Here is a 19,812-nt window from a genome sequence, read left to right on the forward strand (position 1 = left end):
GTAATTTTAATTTTGTTTTATAAAAATATTATATTATTATCATAATAAATTAACTTAATATGATACGATATTTTTAAGCTAAATTTTGATGATAATCATAGTTTATTTGACTTCGATTTACATATAGATAATAAATAATTATGCCTTAAAATTTGTAAAAACGTTTCAATTATATCATATTGACACCTTAAACATGTAGAAATATTCAAAAGAAAGTACAAGCAATTCTCTGCATTAATCAATTACACAAAAGACATTTCAATCGAGATATAGTCTAGTTTATAAATTTGTCAGTATTATAATAATATACCATATGTATTATATATGTAATAAAATATACTTCAATACGATGTTTCTTATTTTGAAGAAAATAAAATATAAATACATAATACCAAAAAAAAATAAAAAAAATAATGTACCAAATTATGTGGTCTATTCAATTTTCAGCCTACCATAATATTATGATATAAATAATCAAGAAAATTGCCTACAAAACATGGAATAAACTGCTCTAAAAAAGAATGACCTCTTTCTTTTTCGGTAACATTTTAATTTCACCTTTCCACGTAACATGTTTAAGGCCACAAGATTAAAAGGCAATTTTGTACATTTGACATAACTTTAATTTTGGACTACAAGATTCAAAAGTCTTCTTTATTTACTTAAATTCCGTGTCAAGTCAAACCAGGCCATTCTTCGTGAAACGGAGGACTATAATCTTACTCCTAACCAAATTAATCCCAAAATTATTATCTCTTGTCCTTCAAACCAAACAACCCTAAGTCCTCCCCTTTGGCAGTGAAGAATATTAGGAAGTCACAAATCCTAATACAATTATTTTATTTATGGAAAAAAAGACAAATATACCCCCAAACTATCGTAAATGGTATGTATATACCCTCCGTCATTCTTTTGGGACATTGGTGCCCTGTCATCCAAAAACTAGAGCATATATGCCCTTCACTCTAACAGAAGATTAAATAGGGACACGTGACACAATCTTATCCGTCGATCCAATATTTAATAAATGTCGGGTCGGTGGATAAGATTATGACACGTGTATTCCCGTTAGTATAAAGGGTATATATGCTCTAGTTTTTGGACGGCAGGGGCACCAATGTCCCAAAAGTATGACGGAGAGTATCTGCATACCATTTACAATAATTCGAAGGTATATTTGTCCTTTTTCCCTTTATTTATTTGTAATGGATCAAGACTATTTTACACGCACCTCGACTATTCTAGGATTACTTACTTATACTAACAAAATAACTCTATCCACCAAGACTTGACGACCCAAAAAGGATGCCCAAACATTTTATTTCTACGGAGATTTTAAAATCTACATACATCTCTTCTATATTCTTCCTCAAGCTGAAAGATACAAAACCACTCTTCAAGGGTGTGTTCGGTAAATATTTTCCAATTTTCTCATGTTCGGTTGGTCAAATATTTTGGAAAACATTTTCTCTAAAAAGGCAAGCTCCTTAAAAATGGGAAATATGAGCTCCCTCATGAAAGTAGGGAAAACAAGTTGTACTATATCGTGTCCTCCCCACACTCCAACACACCTAATCTTCACCCCCACCTCTCATAGTATGTCTAAATTATATACAAATGCTTTGACGATAATATATTTTGCTTACCTACCGAACACAAGAAAATAAATAGTTTTCCGTCATACTGAACACACCCCTAAATCCAAATAGATGGAGGAAAGATAAGGGAATCAACTTCCTGATATTTCAAATTATAGAAACTACAGATAGTTAATGTTCAAAGCTAGAACTTAAGCTGAACAGAATGAAATAGGATTCCGAATTTACAGAACAAGTTGCAGTTGATAACACAAATAGCAAAACAGAAAAGGGTAGTCAGTATCTGTTGGATATAACCTTTTTATTAGTTAGTCCTGCTACTAAGATGAATATTACAACAATATTGCTGCTTCTGTGCTTTGTTTTCCAGTCAGCTTCTCCTTTATGGCTTCCCAAAATGTCGGTATTGCAACCTCATCAGGAACTTCCTTAAACGATGGGAGGTAATTTACATCAACAATGACATGGTCACCGGTGCTTTCCTGGATCTGAGATTCGATTCAAAAGTCATTATCACAACGTGTGCTGCTCGAGTCCTATTCCCTTTAACTAATATTTATAACTATCTATTTCACTTAGTTGTGGCAAAATTATCAGCTTAGCAACAAGGATATAGAAGAAGCTGAGATTTGAGAACTTTTAGTTTAGAGCGAAATCATGGATATGATTGTTTTTGGCCCTGGCAAATGTTATTTAAAACCTTGTTATGGTTTTACCTTTCAATTAGAAATCAATTATCCCAACAGCACAAAAGCTAATAGGCAACTATAAAACATCAAAGAAGAGGTACCATAGGCAAAGGCCCAAAGAAGAGGCTTGCTGATAAGAGTTAAGTCTGTTTTTAATGTTACATTCATTTTACAATTACATTGCTGAACTGACAAGCACAAGGCCCTCTCTTCGTAGTGGACAGAAAGAAGAATCAAAGCACTACATAAGGGAGTCGAGGAATAATTTATTTTGGTGGAGAGATCTATCTTTACCTAGAGATTGTCAATACTTGGAACTTTGACAAAAGGATAGGGACGAATTGTACATATATGCTTGTCCACAATCACTGAGTGAACCTGTCCTATTTGACGCCTCACCACACAGCTCTCGCGAGATTATTAGATGATTCAGTCTTACTACAAGTTAAAGCATTTCAGTGGGATGTTGGTTTATAGCATGGATGGAAATGATGTATCTTTGTGCATATCTTTTTAACAGCTATTGATGAAGGGCATCTTATTCTCCTAAAGCTGATCCAATTTATTTCTCTTTAATTTCCCAGAAAAAATGAAGACAAAAGGCTAATCAGCTAAAACATAGGTTGTAAGGGGTGAGGAATATGAAAGTACTTACCACAACATCAAAGCCAAAAATAGTAAGGTCAAGCACCCTTCTCAACCAATTTGCAGCATCAGTGACTAGCTCATGATCAATCCGTGTATTATCTTCATTTTGGCTTTTTTGCTTGTCAACAGGTAGAGATTTTAAACTGCAAAAATAGGTGTTCTTAAGAGGCATAGAAAATGCATATAGCAGACAGAGGAATTTGAAGTGGTAAAATACCTATCAAAAAGTAATGGCTTCAACTCGTTTTCTTCAGCTAACTTTATCAAGGTATCTGCATTAGGTGTAGACTTCTTAATTGCAAAGAAAATCTTCTTCCCAACAACGTAAAACTTGAACATAGTGGATGAATGATCCACATATTCCTGCAGTTACACTTGTCTTCATATTTAACTTGGAGGAGAAAGCTTATGTTAGAAGGAAATAATCTATTTAGATGACAACTGTTGTTTGCACAATATCCGTGCTTCCAAAACATCTCGCAAATCCGTATCTGATACAATCAAGTGCCTACCCATTGCCATTTGCATATAAGGAAAGCATCTTACATATGGATGAGAAAATACACAACACTTTCACAAAGGCACCAACTTAGAATGTTCAAGTTAAACCAGTTCTACCATTCAAGAGGCTGATGATAAAAATTATGTTCATTACATATAGCCCCTTATTTACCTGCACAATAGCTGGAAGAGGGACATTGAGGTCTTTGTAGCTGTCTGCCTTAAAGACAATTGCCTGTCCATTAAAAATTCTACGTAAGACTGCCATACAAGAAAAATCACTTATCAAAAAGAAAGTTGCAAAATCAATCGACAATTCACAGGACAAATGGAAAAAAAAAAGATGGAAGATATATATATAAAGGCAAAGCTTGGAGCTGAAGCAAAGATAGTCAGTACAGGATTAAAAAATTTACTAACATCAAAAGGAGGAATCCATATACCAAACCTTTTATGGAGTAGAAGTTCCAAGTATAAATGTACAGAGAGAAAGAGAGAGGGACAAAGAGTATTATTGAGAATTCAGTATTACCATGCTGTGAGCATCAGCAACTCCACAAGCAACTTGGGGTTTTACAATGTTCGGAAGTGACAGTTTTGCATCGACTAGCTTGTCTTCCAACTTGGGCTCACGAAAATCGACAACCTGCACGAAGAAATGCATGTTAAATCAAACATCTAGCAAGTAGAGAAAACTGATGTTCACATACCTACAGATGTATATGATAAATGATGAAATGAGCAGTGAACTTACCATAAACTGAAGTGTTGTAGCATTTTCTTATCCAATTTTTGGGTTCACAGTTCGGTTTTAGATCTTTAAATAGTGAGGCAAAAGGAGCTTCATTTCAGGAACACATACAAAGATCTTAATCTCAAGAAATATAAGATACAGATAAAATCTTTTAAGTATTTATGTTTAATTAAATTTTTCAACTTTAAATTTAACCTGCCTGATCTAAGCAGTGATAAAAACAGAACAAAATGATTAACTTTAAACAAAAATGGTCCCAGGTAAACTCTTGAAAACAGTCTTACAGCCTAATGGTGACTGAAAGATGTCCCCATTAACTGTGAAGAGAGCTCATAATGAGCAAACAACAAAACCCAAAAACGATGCATAAGCATCTAAATACTATATAGTTGAATATGCAACAAATGAGAGTCATGAGACTAAAAAACCAGTGGCACACAATTCAATTAAAATGACTTGTCGTAGCATAATATTTTCCTTCTTTTCGGCCATGTTTTATTCTCAGGTAAGGTTCTATATAACCATATCAACTACTGCATTGGTTGGACAAAAAATTCCATAGTAAAAACAATTTCATCCCAACCAAGCAATTTCAACTTGGATGGCCATTGTAAAGCAACAAAGTGACTGATCTTTCTCATTCATGAAGTGGGAAAAGCCTAAAACTCTCTCCTGGACTAACCAAGCTGATCCACTATTGTTATCACTTATCCCCACTTAAAGACACCATCAACTCAGATTGCAGAAAGCCTATAGCACTTGATCCCACCCAAAACACATTGTAGCCATATACTTGGTGGGAACTGACACCCCAAAATAAGGCATCGCTTAACATAGCTTCAGAAAAGTAGGCTGCTTAATGAAGAAAATAAAGAAACAGATGATGCAATTATGAATCAATAAGGAAAAGATTAGGGACTGAAGTCACAAAGATTTCACCGTAGATTTTTCAATGTAAGCATAACATGGGTACCATTAAGGAAAAGGGACCTTTAGAAAATGGGGACCTCTGATTTTACTGCAGCTTTTACTGTTAAGATTTTCCAAACCACCTAGAATCTGCTGTATTTTCAACCGATCAAGAACAGGATATATGTTGGTGAATGGGTCAATCACACAACAGTCAGGATGGCATCCGATGTACCTGAACAGAAAATAACCAAAGGAGATTTAGTGTGATTTAAACCAACTCCTCTGACATGAACTTATTGCAGCTCAAACAGAAAGTTCTAAATGCATTTCAGAAACTTCCATCCAAGTTTCCAGAAATTAATTCGATACTCATTACCAGTTCAAGCTGAAAACAATGTGATGCAATGCATCTTTCAGATGGATACAGGCTAAAAACAATCAGGAAAAAAAAAGATAATGCAAAAATATTAAAGATGTCATTCAGCTGCTTGAAGAAAGTCATTTCCATCAAGAAATTACAACGATCTATGAACAGCATCCACATTTTGCTATCAACAGATTATCATTATCAGAGAGGCTATAAGAGAATGAATGAAAGCATTAAATCTTTTTGATCGCTCCAAGCCATCATGAGCTTTACAGAGCATAAGGTAAAGATACAAACTTATTTCGACTGACAGGGTATAGCTCTCCGATCTAAACATGAACTAGGGCACATAGTTAGAGCTAGCTAAAACTGTCTTATCATCTACATCGTGTTATTAGTATTATTTAGCTTTTAGATTTTCAATTCTAGCTTAAACAATAGGGTCTCTTGGCCCTCATAACAGTCCTCGGTATGTCTCTATTGGATTACCTCTAACAACTTCATGCTTAGAAGTTTTGAGGATGAGCTTAGTTGGACAGACTTCCAGTGTCTAGTATATAGCTATGAATTTTTTAACACCCTATTTTCTCAGGTTGACAAAATAAAGGGTACTAAGGCGATTCACATAAAGAAATGACAAATTGAGATTCTTATCAAGTAAAAATTTACCCATACCAGGTGTTTACACCAAACAAATAGATGCATGGTATTTGTTTCCTCAAACACTTCTCCGACTAATCACTTAACCATGATATGTAAACACTGGGTGCGGGCAAGTTTTGACCTTCTTATCATGTAGTGTACGGGCAAGTTTTTACCTTCTTATCATGTAGTTGTGAAAGAAGTTTGAAGGCGCTTAAAGGAGATATAGTAAAGAATCATCACCCCTTTTTCTATTCTGCAGTATATTATTAACCCATTATAAGTTAACAACAGGAAGTCACCTTTGTAACTCTTGCATGCCCTCTGTATAAGTAACTTTGTTTTCAAAATCTGAAGAGCCGCTCATTTCAACAGTAATGATGTCATCAGTTGCTTTATGTAGAACACCATCAATTTCTTGTAACTGCTGTGATATAGGGAGCGCGTAGGTAAGGGGCACAAAAATTAACCCGTTTGGTGTAGGTTTTATGGGGAATGCCCCTCTCTGCAAAACATAAGAAAAATGTCAAGTCTCAAAACATATCATGAAAGGTTCCTAAGTCAAGCAAAGCACTAACTACATTTCATCATATGAACCAACAGAAAAACCCTACTTCAAAAATTTTAAGCCGGGGATCATGGAGAAGACATACACAAAACATCAACTATTTGAAATTATGCAAGAAGTTTGGATGCTTGACACCCATTTATGCATAATAAGTAAGTACTCAACTCATTTTGCCACCAGAACAGACCTTGGCAAAATCTTCTTCACGAGAAGGCTTCATCAAGTAACCAACCGTCTTGACATCCTTGCCCATTGCCTGCTTACCCCATAGCATAAAATAAAGAACCCTTAAGAACATTAATCGTTACGCTCCCAAACAATTTCTAAAGGATACAAAAAAAATTCTTCATTAGTTAACTATACTTTTTTTTTAACAATAAAAAAAACTACACTCAAGAGTTAAGTATTGTTTAGACAGCATTAAAATGGCTCTATGTTCCTGCCACTGCCAGTGAATAAATAAATAAGAGGATCTGTTCACTAAATATGTTTCTTACACATCAGTAACAATATCGAATTGGGGTGCAATTTCTCACTAAAGATTCGTTCTTTATGATTTCTTTGGATAGGATAATAGTCATTCAGCTACAGAAGAAACTAACTATTCTAAGATCTTTGAGAAACTAAACTCTTCCACAATTTTCACGTTTCTGGACATATACACTTCCTCTTTATTACATTCTTTTTACTCAAGATGATGAAATATGTACCAGGATCATCCCATCATCCCATGGAATCAAAAGCCTCAGCAAAATATAAATTTTACAATGCCCCTCAAGTAATTGATCCGATGCCATAATGATAAGCAGTTGTAGTAATTGATCATGAGCAATCAATATGGAAAAAAAGAGAATAGCAGAAGTAATGAATGGTAGCGACTTGTAGCAAATCTTGTCTATCAAAAGATAGCAAAGTAATCGGCAACAAAATACCCTCTTTAACTTAGATGTCCTTCCCATACCAATAAACCACTGCATAACCTTCATTGACCACAGTGAAGTGGAGAGGGAGGTAAGATTTCACGCACTGACAGCTGAAGATATTGGGGAAAACTGGAGACAGAAAGCAAAAGAATGACTTGTATATCATGGTAGAAGGATCTGGTTTTATATGAACAAATACTAGCACCAACTTTCTGAAAAATGGTGGGTAAACTGGTCTAGTAAATAACATGAAAGTACATTCTAAGAAGCAAGAGGTAAATGGAGAGAGAGAGAAATTCAGCAACAAGGTGGAGGTCCTTGGAAGAAGAGTTATTGTACCTAAGTATGGCCTCCAAGAGGGAAGGTGGAGGGTGGACATCATAATGTCGCCTTATGGATGCTGATTATAGAAAAATATTTTGGGTGGGGATTATTCAATGGCAACATCATTTAAAGCATGAAATGGAAATAGTATCAGTTGTAACTTTTTGTTAACCTAGTTGGTGCAGTGACGACGCCCTCAGTCATGCCTTTCATGAACTTTAGCATATTGAGCCAGAGAGTTACTGCAATAACTCGAGTACATAGGGCACAAGACAGTGGAACTTTTGGAATTTGAGATTCATGAGAAACCTATTAGATTGGGAGATCTAAGAGTTCCAAAATCTCATGGAATTACTCTACGAGCAAATCATCACATGGTGACCAGGATGCTTGGAAATGCAAAGGAAGGGATGTGAAACTAGCTTGATGAAATCCTTCCACAAACCACTAAGGAGAGAAGATACAATGTTCAAGCACCGATCGGTGTAGATTTCCCAGCACTCGGAAGAAGGGATGAAACCCCACCTAGCCGATAACAAATGTGCTGCAAGGGGGGATTTGTACATCTAAAAGTATGAGGAAAAGAAGGATAACATATGTTAGCTGGTGATACATGTGTGTTACACTGAAAATGCTCCGAAGAAGACGCCGACCACTAGTTTCTAACTTGGTTGGGAATACAGTGGGCAATGTCGGCTATCATCAAGGATGTGATGTTCAGCTAGGTTTTTAAAAGAAGGAAAGAAGACACAGAGCATTGGATGTAGCCCCTTTCACTATCATGTCAGTACTTCGGAGGGGGAAAGTAAAAAAGAGCTTCTCAAAGTGTGAAAATTGAATTTGTACAAATGAGGAACTACCTTTTGTTTCTAGTCATTTTTTGTACAACATGAGGCTCCTGTTAGTATAGATGATTGGGGGCTGGTTGTGTAGAACGAACCATACGTCCACAACCCTATGTAGGCTCCCTACTTTTGTATACCACCTGTATAGCGGTAACTTCCCCACCGTGTTAATAAAACTATTATTTTACTAAGATAAAACTAAAAAAAGGTCATGTTGAAAGCCAGAGGATGCATTGAAGCCCAGCCTGGAGAAAAACATCATGTGGTACAAACTAACAGTAGCTTCAGAAAGGAATAAATGACCAAATGTTTCGGAGAAGCCACTATGGTAGAGCTGTTACAGAGTTTCCAGTAAATCTTATTTAAGAAGCTCAAGGAATTCCAAATGCACACCAGTACATGATATTTCTTCTCACCTTTTTATTCAAATGGCAGATAATCAGAGGCAGTTCTTCAAGCTTGTTAATGAAAATCTTGCTTGGATTTTCAGTTCCAGTACTATATTCAACATCTGACGTGAATGTAGAAATTTTAAGATTCAGAAGAAAACAACAATCTCACCACTTGACAGAGGCCAACAAATTTCTTCAATATGAATTACAACAGCAATTCACAAGCTAGAACAAAGGAGTTCCCCAGAGAATGAGAAAGAAATCCTTTAAACTGTTTGAAACTATTGTTTGAAGGGACAAGATAGTTGTGAGCTTATACCTGATGCTTTTCCAGGAGATCCTGCAAAAATAGGTCAGATGATGAGATGCTTGCAAGCACATATGTGAGAGAATGACAACAAACTTTCCACACACAGTGACTACAGATATCAAACCTCCTGCGGATAATTATCATACCCACTCACCTCAAAAATAAAAAACAGGTTATATGTTGGTAAGGACTTTAGTTTGGTAATGTAAGTGATTTTAAGTTTTGAGGAAAGTGCAGCCTTTTTGAGTTTTGGAACCCTTTCATGGAGCATACATTTGAAAATCCAATGATCCTCAAAAAGAACCTTCTAAATGTTAGGTCTATAGAGTGAAATGCTTTAAGAAATAGGTCGCTATAAAAACTAAAAACAGTCAATCATTTAGCAACAAGTAAAGGAAACATCTCAGTTACTTAAATCAGAAGCTTCATGAGGTTTCTTCTTGTTTCTCTTTTTCCCTTTTTCTATAGGTTATCAATGCATAGGTGGGCTTATCAAAACAAAAAAAGAACAGAAGGTCAATGCATTGGAACTCACGTAGAACAGTGATCAGCCAGCCAGAGCTTATCATTTGGGCAATCTCCTCGTCTTTGTAACTGGAAACTACATGCATATAACTTCCAGTATTGTCGCCCCATTCCAAAGAAACCTCACTTACAAAGCTGTCTATGGCTGATGGCCTGAAGACAAAACAATTGTAGGAATATAGTCTTGCACTTTCTTGGAGGAGGCGCACCTAAAACAAGCAGTTGCAATTGTTTGAGATTCCAATTTTTCTGAAAATATCAGTCCACATCATTGTTGTAGTGCCGCTCATAAGGTGAATAAATTTGGGACTTGAGAACTAAAATAACAAGCCAAGGGCCAAGTATTGAAGAAAAATGTAGAAATAGAAGGAAATGGATATAAAAACTATTGATGAAGACATTTAAACTATTTTGGTAGGAAAGGGAAATTTTGAGACAATAGGAATACTAGCGCAAAAAATTTCTTTACACAACCATATCAATAAACGTGATACACCAAAAGAAATGCAAAACAAAAAAGCAGAAAGGACATCACCTTAGGAGCAGAAAGATCAAGTCCATAGGATATACCCTGCAAAAATTGAAAGGTATAACATTTCATTTATAAAACCAAACAATTCCTCAACTACCGCAAATAATTAATAGGAGAAGAAAAATTACTCACAACCCATAAATCCAATTATTTCAGCAATACAGAAAATTTCCTCAAAAGAATCATCTTTGCCCAAATGAGAATAACAAAAAAGAAGAAACAATTTGGCAAAATTAGATTGAACAATGATTATCGTCAAGCTATTGTAAGAACTGCCAATTACATGGCTAATCAAAAAGGCCCTCAGAAGTTAAACAACTAGATAGAAGACAACTGTGTCTATGTGAGTTACACACGGCCAAGGGCGGATCTAGGAGGGGGTGAAGGTATCCATCCTAACCCCTCGGCAAAAAATTACACTATATAGGAAAGTATGTTTTTTTATTTTTAGTATATAATATTGAATCCCCTGAACACAAGACTAGACGTTAGCTTAGTGGTTTAGGGGTTCAAAATTCACCTTTGAGGTTCCAATTTCAAAACCCAAAAATGAAAAATCCTGGAGCACACAGCACAGTCAATTTCCAAAACCCAAATAAAGAACAACACTAAAAGACAATTCTTTGATGCAATAACCCCATAAACCAAAAGATCCATATACCAAATCCAACTAATTTGAAATTGAAACTTAATTAATTGATTGCATGTAACTTAACAGAAACATAACGCATACACAAACACTCATAAACCCAACTAATTTGCAAAACAATTCTTGGGTATTCTACAATTTTTCAAGAATCAAGAAGAAAACAATAAAATGGCAAAAAAAAATCAAGAAAAAGTTGATATTTTTACAGTGAAGATGTTGGAGTATCGAAGCTTGCGAAGAACATAAACAGCATCAGGTCTAAGAGAGGGACTCCCATTTTCATCATCACCAGCTTTCAACAGAATTGAAGCGTCCAGCACAATACCCTTCACTCCACACATTGTTCTTTCTGTGTTTTCTCCAAAGTTAGCTTTGCATAGAACTGCGTGAGCTTAACATTCATAAAAAGTGGAATCTTTTGGGGAAATTGGAAATGTTTGGTTAGGTCCCAAAACAATTTTATCATGTCAAATTGTGTATTCAATTTCTTTGTTAGTTCTAAAATGATCCTACAAAGATTAATAATTACTAGTTTGTTTGGATGGTTCTTACATGTTGTATCGTACTGTGTATGGTAAATTTATTGTCTCTAAAAATATTTCTATTATTATTTAATGGGTTAAAATGTCTTTTTTTTATGTAACGATCCGATTCATTGATATTAAAGGGCATCTCGTATGGAGTCTCAAAAGTCTAGAAGTGCGGTGCAAGAATTTTTAAAATTTAAGCGCACAACTATTTTGGCCCAAATTTAATTTTGGTCTAGGCTTACGTTAGCCCGCCGTAGTGGGAGGCTTCCCGTTATGGCGGCGCCGCTATAGCGGTCTGAGTTTCACTATAGCGGGTTGGCGAAATTCTGCAACTTAATTAATGCATTATTTTTTATTTTTCTCCCACTTTGAAAGAAAAAAATAGGTGAGGTGTTGGAATGTGTGCATCCACTATTAGTCAACGGACCAGGTTCATTGACTCAGCAAGAACAGTAACTGAAATAAAAGTGCGGAAAATAAATAGCTCAAAGTAAATCAGACACAAGGATTTTACGTTGAAATTCCCTTGCTCAAGGATGGTGAAAACCACGACCTTTACTCACAAGATTTCAACCCAAACTCCATTTCACTCAAACGAAACAACGATTCAGATTACAGGCTCTTGTAACCTAGGAATTTAACTTTAAATCCCTTCCCCCTCTAAGCAACAACTCTGTTGCCTACAGAATCAACTAACTCTAATTGATTCAAACCTCTTTTCTAACTAAGCAACAACTATGTTTCCCACTGAATCAACTAACTCTAATTGATTCAGACTTCTTTTCTAACTAAGCAACAACTTTGTTGCCCACTAAACCAACTAACTCTAGTTGACTTAGACTTCATCTACTGGCCATAGCTAACTCTAGCAATGACTCAAGATTAACACTGAAATGAAACACTAATCTAATTCCTTTATAACTTAGGAATAGATCTACAAAGATAAGCACTGAATATAAACCCTAAGACAACTAAAGACTCTAACAGCTCTATCATGTCATGTTGTTCTTGAGGAAAATACTTCTGGAAAGGATGGTTTTTGTTGTGTTCTTGAACTTTTTAGGAATGCAAAAACTAATATTGTGTCTATTGAAGCGAGCTTTATATGTGATAGACACAAAAACCCTAGAGGCAGGTTATTGGCCAACGACCCTGCCATACGGCACAGACACGCACCACCTCCTGCAGTCCAATAGATGGCAGACTGTACTCTGTGCAGAATACTTTTTCAACTGTCCTTTTCGCGCATAGGAATACCATTCTCACAATAGGATTAGGTACCCTCATCAGGTCCCATGATTTGTCAAATAGCTAACTCTAGCAACCACCTCCGATCTACAAGATAAGTCAAGATAAGGTTTGGGAGTCTGGGCTATATTACTATCAATGGTTGCAGTATGTTAATTTTTTATGGACAAGTCAATGCTTAGGGATTTATTTTCACAATTATTTCAACAATTGAGCTGAGTTTATGTGGACTCAGTTCTTAGTTGTTTCTAATTGTATTTATTATTTATCATGATGAGCTTGGCTTTTAAATGGTGTTGGGTTTAGTTTGAGTATGAAAGAGTCGAAGGTGTCAGTTTTATTTACTGTTTCAAAAAAGGTTAGGGAGTTGACATGATAAATTGAGAATAGATAGCATAATGGTTGATCAGGCTAGTGATGGTCTTGTATTCGTGGATATCTATGTAGTAGAAGGGTTAGGCTATGATTGACATTTAGGATGGTGTAACAGAGATGCACGGGATCGAGGTGCTTTAGTTATGTCATTTACCCGGGGAGGGTAAAAGTATGTGGATTGAAGTGGGGTGGGGTAACTTTTATATTGCATACTTTCTTCTGATTTTTTAGCATTACAGATCAGTAACACAAGCAAATTGGACAACTCTAATTTTGCAACAACATTCAATCTCCACTATCACTACTATAAGTACCTTACAACAATATCATCATTAATCTAGCTAAGTATCGTGCATCTTCACAGTGTAAAAATTCAAAATTTGCAATACATAGCTTAGTCTTGATTTTATTCTTCCTCTTATATGCACATTTTGAACTACTTGTATTGACATCATTGCAAGGGTTCTTGTTATCTTTTCCTGTAAAATAACATAAACACTTACCGCTAGTGCTATTATATATACCTCAGCTCGTGCTTGCTTGCCTTTGTAATACACATTTATTCAAATTGTTTCCTCTTCTCATCCTTAAGTCTCCCTATTGATACTTTGCCAATAGAGTACAGAACAAACATTGAAAGAATATTTGATTATGGCTTTTATAGGACACACTTGACATCTTCTACACATCCCCATATTATTACTCGATCCCTTGTGAGTATCCTGCTTTGTAATGCTAAGTATAAAATGAAAATCCACTTAGGAGAAGTTGTGTTGTTACAAGTAAGCCTTATCTACTCCACCTTGTAGTAATCTCCTCTAAGAGTTTTATATAGTTATTTTATCGAGAACTTGTCAATATGTTTGAAATACTTTTCATTCCAGCCAATAATCGTAAGTTCTTAATGCACTTGAAGTATTTTCCTCACCATCTATGAAGCTTGAGGTGCTAGAACACTCCATAAGGGCCCTTGTTTCCCATAATAAATGTGAACCCACTTTATCCATATTCTATCTTTTTTAGTACTCAAATTTCATAGTGACTTGTTTATTGCAACCTTATTCCATGTATGGATATTCAGTAAATTGAGTCCCCTCTAGTTTTAGGGCTACATAATTGCTCACATGCAATTAATGCAATCCTAGATGCATCTGCCCCTCTTGTCCATAAAAATGTCATGAATAATGTTTCAATATATATATTTGACAACTTTTTTGGAAAATATAAACATATGTGACCAAAACACATGGATAGAGAACAAAATAATCTTAATCAATTGAGCCCTTCAAGCATAAAAGAGAAACCTGAAAGTCCAATTATGTATTCTACTCATAATCTTATCAATCAATGGTTGATATTGTTGATAGACACTTTTTTAGTACTAAGTGGGATTCCTAAGTGCCTAAAGATAGATGTCTGTAACATCTCGCAAATTGAAAGAACTAAAAAGAGTGATTTTTGGAAATAATAAAAATCTGGAAAATTGGTTAAGTTAATTTAAGTTTGAGTTTTTAGTCAACTTCAAATGACCATAAATCCTAGCTCATTATGACTTAGGTGTACTTCCAGATATGGTTAGAAATATCTTGGAATGATCTTTCCAACGCTGCCGAGTTTGCGCAATTCCGAGTTTGTATGAGTAAGTTATGCCCTTTGGAAGTTGGGCTGTTAGATTAAGGAAAGTCTAATCCGGATTTTGGAAGGGTAATCTAGTCTTTTCCTTACCTAATTATTCTAATTCGTTTTTAGGAGTTTAATTGGGGTAAATTCAGATTTTAGTCAGTTTTAGAAAAGTGAATTTCATGCTAGGTCTTGGAGAAAGGAGAAAAGATGAGAAAGGAGAAGAACGTTCAAGATTCGTCGAGATTAGCTTATGGATTTCGTCGGGGTTGATTCCTACAAGGTATGTGAGATCACATAGCGTTGGGTCCATTCACCCACACACCAATCACGTTTAATTCAGCGATTTTCGTCCTAAAAGAGTTAGAATTTGATGTTCTTGAGTTGTGTTCTTGAATTGTTTTCATTCTTGAACTTACATGTGATTGATGGGTTTTCTTGAGAAGTTTTAGCGATGTTAAGAGTTGATTCGAGTTAGATTCTAGTGTACATGTGTTGGGTATCTGAATCTAAGAAAGTATTGAGAAAAGGAATCTATTTAAAATGATTTAGGATCAGAAAACGAGTTGAAAAACTCGTCAGACGCACTTGGGGAGGGCCAGGAGCATCGCGCCCGCATAGCGCCAGGAGGCTGGGGCTGCACGCCTGCAGTGCGCCCAAAGTGATCCCCAGAAAGTTGGGGCTTGGCACGACGTGCCCCGAATGTCCCCGGATAGTCGTTTTTCACCCAGTTTTTGTCATCCAATCCGTTTAAGCCTTTCTAAAGTGTATTAACACTTCCTATTGATTCTAACTACTCTAAATGACTTCTAAACATCTAGAAATCATCTAGAAACATGATTTACAACCTTGAATCCATAACTTCAAATTCAAGGAAAGTTAAGAGCCAAGTCTAGAAAGTTCTTAGAGTCGTTTCAAGAAGTCTTTTGCAAATGCTTTTAACTTTGTTTTAAGACTTAAAGTTCAGGTTGAGTAAAGAGTAAAGAGTAAAGAGTAAAGCTTGAAGTTCATTTCTTCAAAAGTATATAGGGACTATGTATTCCCAAAGGGTTTAAAATGTTTTCACATTCAAACAAGAAAGGAAACCTCGATTTCCAAAAAGCCTTTGGGCTAGTTTTTAGAAAAGAGTAATCGCTTTCTAAATGAAGAAAGAGGGGAAACTTTGATTTCCAAGATAGCCTGTGAGCTAAGTTTTTTAGCACTAATCTCAAATCACAGAAGAAGTATGTTTTTAAACATAAGAGCTAATATTATATTTTTGGGAGTAGTACTGAGCACCGATATGGGGGAGAGTTCAGACAACTCACATCCCCCATAAACCATGTAGCCACCATGGGTAGAAAAGGGTCATACTTTTTAGATGATTCCTTTAGTCGCTTTTTAGCATAGACTAGTGGATCCACTTAGTAGTTCAGGTTCTATACTCATGGCAAGGTATAGGACGGCCCTGGCAGCGTGAGGTAAAATGTTGTATCATCACAATAGCTCTTACGTGATGGTTGTCGGTTAGAGAAACTCCCACAAAAGTTATTGTATTCTTATATACATAGTTATTTGTATTTTTACATACATTTCAGAGTTATGTTGTATCCTTGCATACACACAGAGTTGACATCATATTTTTAAATAGCTTTTCTTTATATTCCACTTGTTTTAAACTGCTTTATATTGACATGAGTTCAGTTATATTGAGTTGAGCCAGATAAGTTCTTCAGATTCCTTTCAAGCCTATGTTGTGTTTAGCATTCCAACTCGCATACTCGTACATTCAATGTACTGATGCCAGTTGGCCTGCATCGTCTTATAATGCAGATACAGGTAACTAGGATCGGCATCCAGCGCACCGTTGATCCAGTTGAGCACCCCAGAGTCAGTTGGTGAGCCTCCTTGCATTCCGGAGGACTCCTTTTTATTGCTTTCAGTTTTATTATCAGTTCATTAGGATGTTGTGGGGTTTGTCCCAACATCCATCTCAGTTGTTTTAGAGGCTTCATAGATAGTGAGACAGTTAGTTATGAGTCTTTTCGCTTTGTATTTCAGATGTTTTGCTATGAGACTTGAGTAGCCATTTTGGCTAGTTTGAATGCTTTTTTTAAAGACATTCTAAGATTTTTCATAAGTTCTTTATTTGAGGTTATTTCTGAAGTTTAAGTCTTCCGCTGAGTAAGTAAGTCAGGCCAAGAGTTCGCTTGGGACCAGCAATGATTCTCGAGTGCCAACCACGTCCGGGGTGTAGGCTCGGGGTGTGACAATACCCTTGTAAGAAACTTAGTTCTTGAAGAATTTTTGTTTGCACAGTTGTTGGCACATCTCCAAAAAAAATGGAGCTCTTATCAAAATTATCATTAGCCCAGAAGGTAGGGAGAATTCTTTAAATATACCAAATAACAGCTTAACTGATCCAATGTCTCCTTTACTAAAAAGTAAAAGATCATTAGCATAATTGAGCTGCATAATCTACATTCTCTCACATTTTGGGTGGAAACTGGAGTTAGGATCATGCTTCAGCGTGCACAATCACAATGAACAATAACACTTGAAACCACAAGTAAATAAGTTCATTGCATGAGATGATCAATATAATGTCGTTTCATGTCATTTCCTTTATTTTTATCAATATGCATCGGACCGGTGATCCTATAAAGCAGTAGACATGTATGCATACATAACTTGGAAAATATACAGTCATCACCTACCGCATGTAACCTTCAAAACAATCCTCGATTCTTCTCAAATTTGTCCACAAATCTCTTCACATGCAACACCCAACCATACCATAAAACAACCACCATTAATTAACAATTGCTATCAACCTAACCTCCTTAGCCACAAGCTTAATCATCGAGACTCCGTGCCCGAAGTCCTATGCATGCAACCTCCAAAAATTCACAAGACATAATGCAGTAAAAATGGGTTTAACTACTCAGTTAAAGGAAATCTAGCCTATTTGGGCGCCATGTATCATCTGATGAACCTCGACTATGAGTTTCCAACTCCGTGAGAGCCTACCGTGATGAAAAAACACCAAAATTTCTTAAGTTTTCACCTACCTTGCACTGTAATTATTTCCCTTCATTGCTCCCTTGCCTCTGGGTGCTTTTGGAGGATTTTTTTTAGCTACCCTCGTCTATTTTCTCCTTACAAAAAGTAAAAGTAAAATAAAAGAGGTCGCATTAACTAGAGTCTGATTTTCCATCAGCCTGTTATAGCGGCCGTGCAGGCACAATAGCGGTGTCGCCATAGCGGGAGGCTTCCCGCTATGGCGGGCTGATGACAGCCCGACTATTTCAAAATAAGTCAATTTCGTCGTGTGCTTCAAAAATTTAAATTTGACACCGTATTTTTAAAATTTTAGAATTCCACATAAGATGACCTGGAGTAATGAAAAATCGGTTGGTTACGTTAAAGTTCTCAATATAAAGCCAAATGCCTAAGATCTAAGCAAAAAAAATGTTAATCAAACATTTCGAAGATTTTGTTGAACCAGAAAATATTGCAAGACAATCAGAACAAGATAATAATTTGATCAAATAAATATTGTATATTTATGAAAGACCGCAATGATAAAATAACTTTACAATGAAGAAGGTAAAACAACTAATGAATTCATATTTTATATTTTGGTACAAAGCTTAGGTTTAAATCTATCTTATCCAAAACAATAATAGGGTGAGAGACATATAACTTTGATCCACTTCCTCTAAATATGGGATGACTAAGATACCAACATCATAATCTTTGAAAGCCTCTCTTCAATGAAAGACATTTAAATATATTGAATCTTAAGTCGGAAAGTATAATTGTTTGATGCTAACCATCAATTGAAATCTATAGAACTAGAGGTTATAACTCTGATGTATCGTTCAAAACAAATCAAATTTAAGAAGGTACTCAAAAAAATCTTACTTATTAGTAAATCTTAAAAGATGCAAAAAAATTAAAAAGTTTGTCGGATTGTCCAAAATGTAAAAATATATTCAAAGCATGAAAAATCATAAAAACCTAATTTATGAGCACAATATATAAATGTATGAACAAATATATCCTTTCATTAATATCCCAGAAATGTACACAATTTTTTTGAGATGCATTATATACACATACAAAAAACTCAAAAAGAATAACAAGGTATAAAAATATGTCACTTAAGTCCTAAGAAAGATAAGCCTTTCAAGTTTAAGAGACACTTTGATATACTTGCAGCCCATAAAATTACCAAAATGAGAAAAAGTTTGAATACACCCTTATTAGATAACTTTACGTGTATCAAAAATTTGACAAGACAAATATCACAACAAAAGGTGATATTAAGTTCTAAAGCTATTAAAGTAAAAAATGGATGAAAAATTATCACTAATCCCTTTGTCGACTTTGTCCTTAGCTTCTTCCTTATCCTTATCGGCAACCTCAATAATCGACAAGAAAAATGATAACAAATATAAAGATAAGGAAGAGGTAGAAGTTGAGGAAGAAGCAAAGCATGAATCTAAGATATGATCGTAGAAGAAAAGAAAATCGATGATAGAGGAGAAAAACTCTTCGTTTTGTTATGAAAAACATAATTAGAAGAATTTTTTGAAAGAGAAAAGTGATGAAACAATTCACAATAAAAAGAAATATTTATAGTAGATGAAATGATATGTTAAAAGATACTTAAAAAATGATAAAAAGGAAAAAAGAAGAAGATATTCTTAGTAAAATCTTATGATGCTTCAAAAGAAAACAAAAAAAGCAAAAAAGGAAATTGAAGATTTTGATAGAATAATAATGCTTCAAAAATTTAATCTACACGAGAAGAACTAATTATATGTCACCACTTGTTTTGAAAAGATTTGAACAACTGACCTATGTCAGAATCAT

General features: G+C 35.2%; 1 protein-coding gene across 2 annotated transcripts; it reads right to left on the reverse strand.

The window, feature by feature from the left end:
- Window positions 1-1,771: 1,771 nt before the first annotated feature.
- LOC125836024 (inositol 1,3,4-trisphosphate 5/6-kinase 4) lies at window positions 1,772-11,581 on the reverse strand. Of its 2 annotated transcripts, none has more exons than XM_049515117.1 (13): window positions 11,386-11,581; window positions 10,534-10,569; window positions 10,009-10,207; window positions 9,483-9,503; window positions 9,188-9,282; window positions 6,867-6,935; window positions 6,414-6,616; window positions 5,181-5,334; window positions 3,969-4,082; window positions 3,609-3,671; window positions 3,153-3,298; window positions 2,943-3,078; window positions 1,772-2,086 (listed from the first exon to the last, which is right to left on the reverse strand). In XM_049515117.1, exons 1-13 carry the CDS (start codon window positions 11,518-11,520, stop codon window positions 1,931-1,933), a joined length of 1,527 nt encoding a protein of 508 aa, XP_049371074.1. In that variant the 5' UTR covers window positions 11,521-11,581; the 3' UTR covers window positions 1,772-1,930. The 2 variants fall into 2 exon arrangements, with proteins under 2 accessions (XP_049371074.1, XP_049371075.1); XM_049515118.1 differs by having other exon boundaries at window positions 10,009-10,247; window positions 11,386-11,461.
- Between the last annotated feature and the right edge of the window lie 8,231 nt (window positions 11,582-19,812).

The sequence above is a fragment of the Solanum verrucosum genome, unplaced genomic scaffold, assembly GCF_900185275.1.
Source record: "Solanum verrucosum unplaced genomic scaffold, falcon-dt-bn FXZP01000208.1, whole genome shotgun sequence".
Taxonomy (NCBI): domain Eukaryota; kingdom Viridiplantae; phylum Streptophyta; class Magnoliopsida; order Solanales; family Solanaceae; genus Solanum; species Solanum verrucosum.

What these genes read in the sequence shown, in the direction of transcription:
- LOC125836024 (XM_049515117.1), bottom strand. Translation starts at nt 11,520, where the DNA reads ATGTGTGGAGTGAAGGGTATTGTGCTGGACGCTTCAATTCTGTTGAAA. An exon ending in GGCATGCAAGAGTTACAAAG is followed by an intron (nt 5,335 to 6,413) that starts GTGACTTCCTGT and finishes TTTTCTGTTCAG; the next exon opens with GTACATCGGATGCCATCCTG. An exon ending in AAGCCATTACTTTTTGATAG is followed by an intron (nt 3,079 to 3,152) that starts GTATTTTACCAC and finishes CTATTTTTGCAG; the next exon opens with TTTAAAATCTCTACCTGTTG.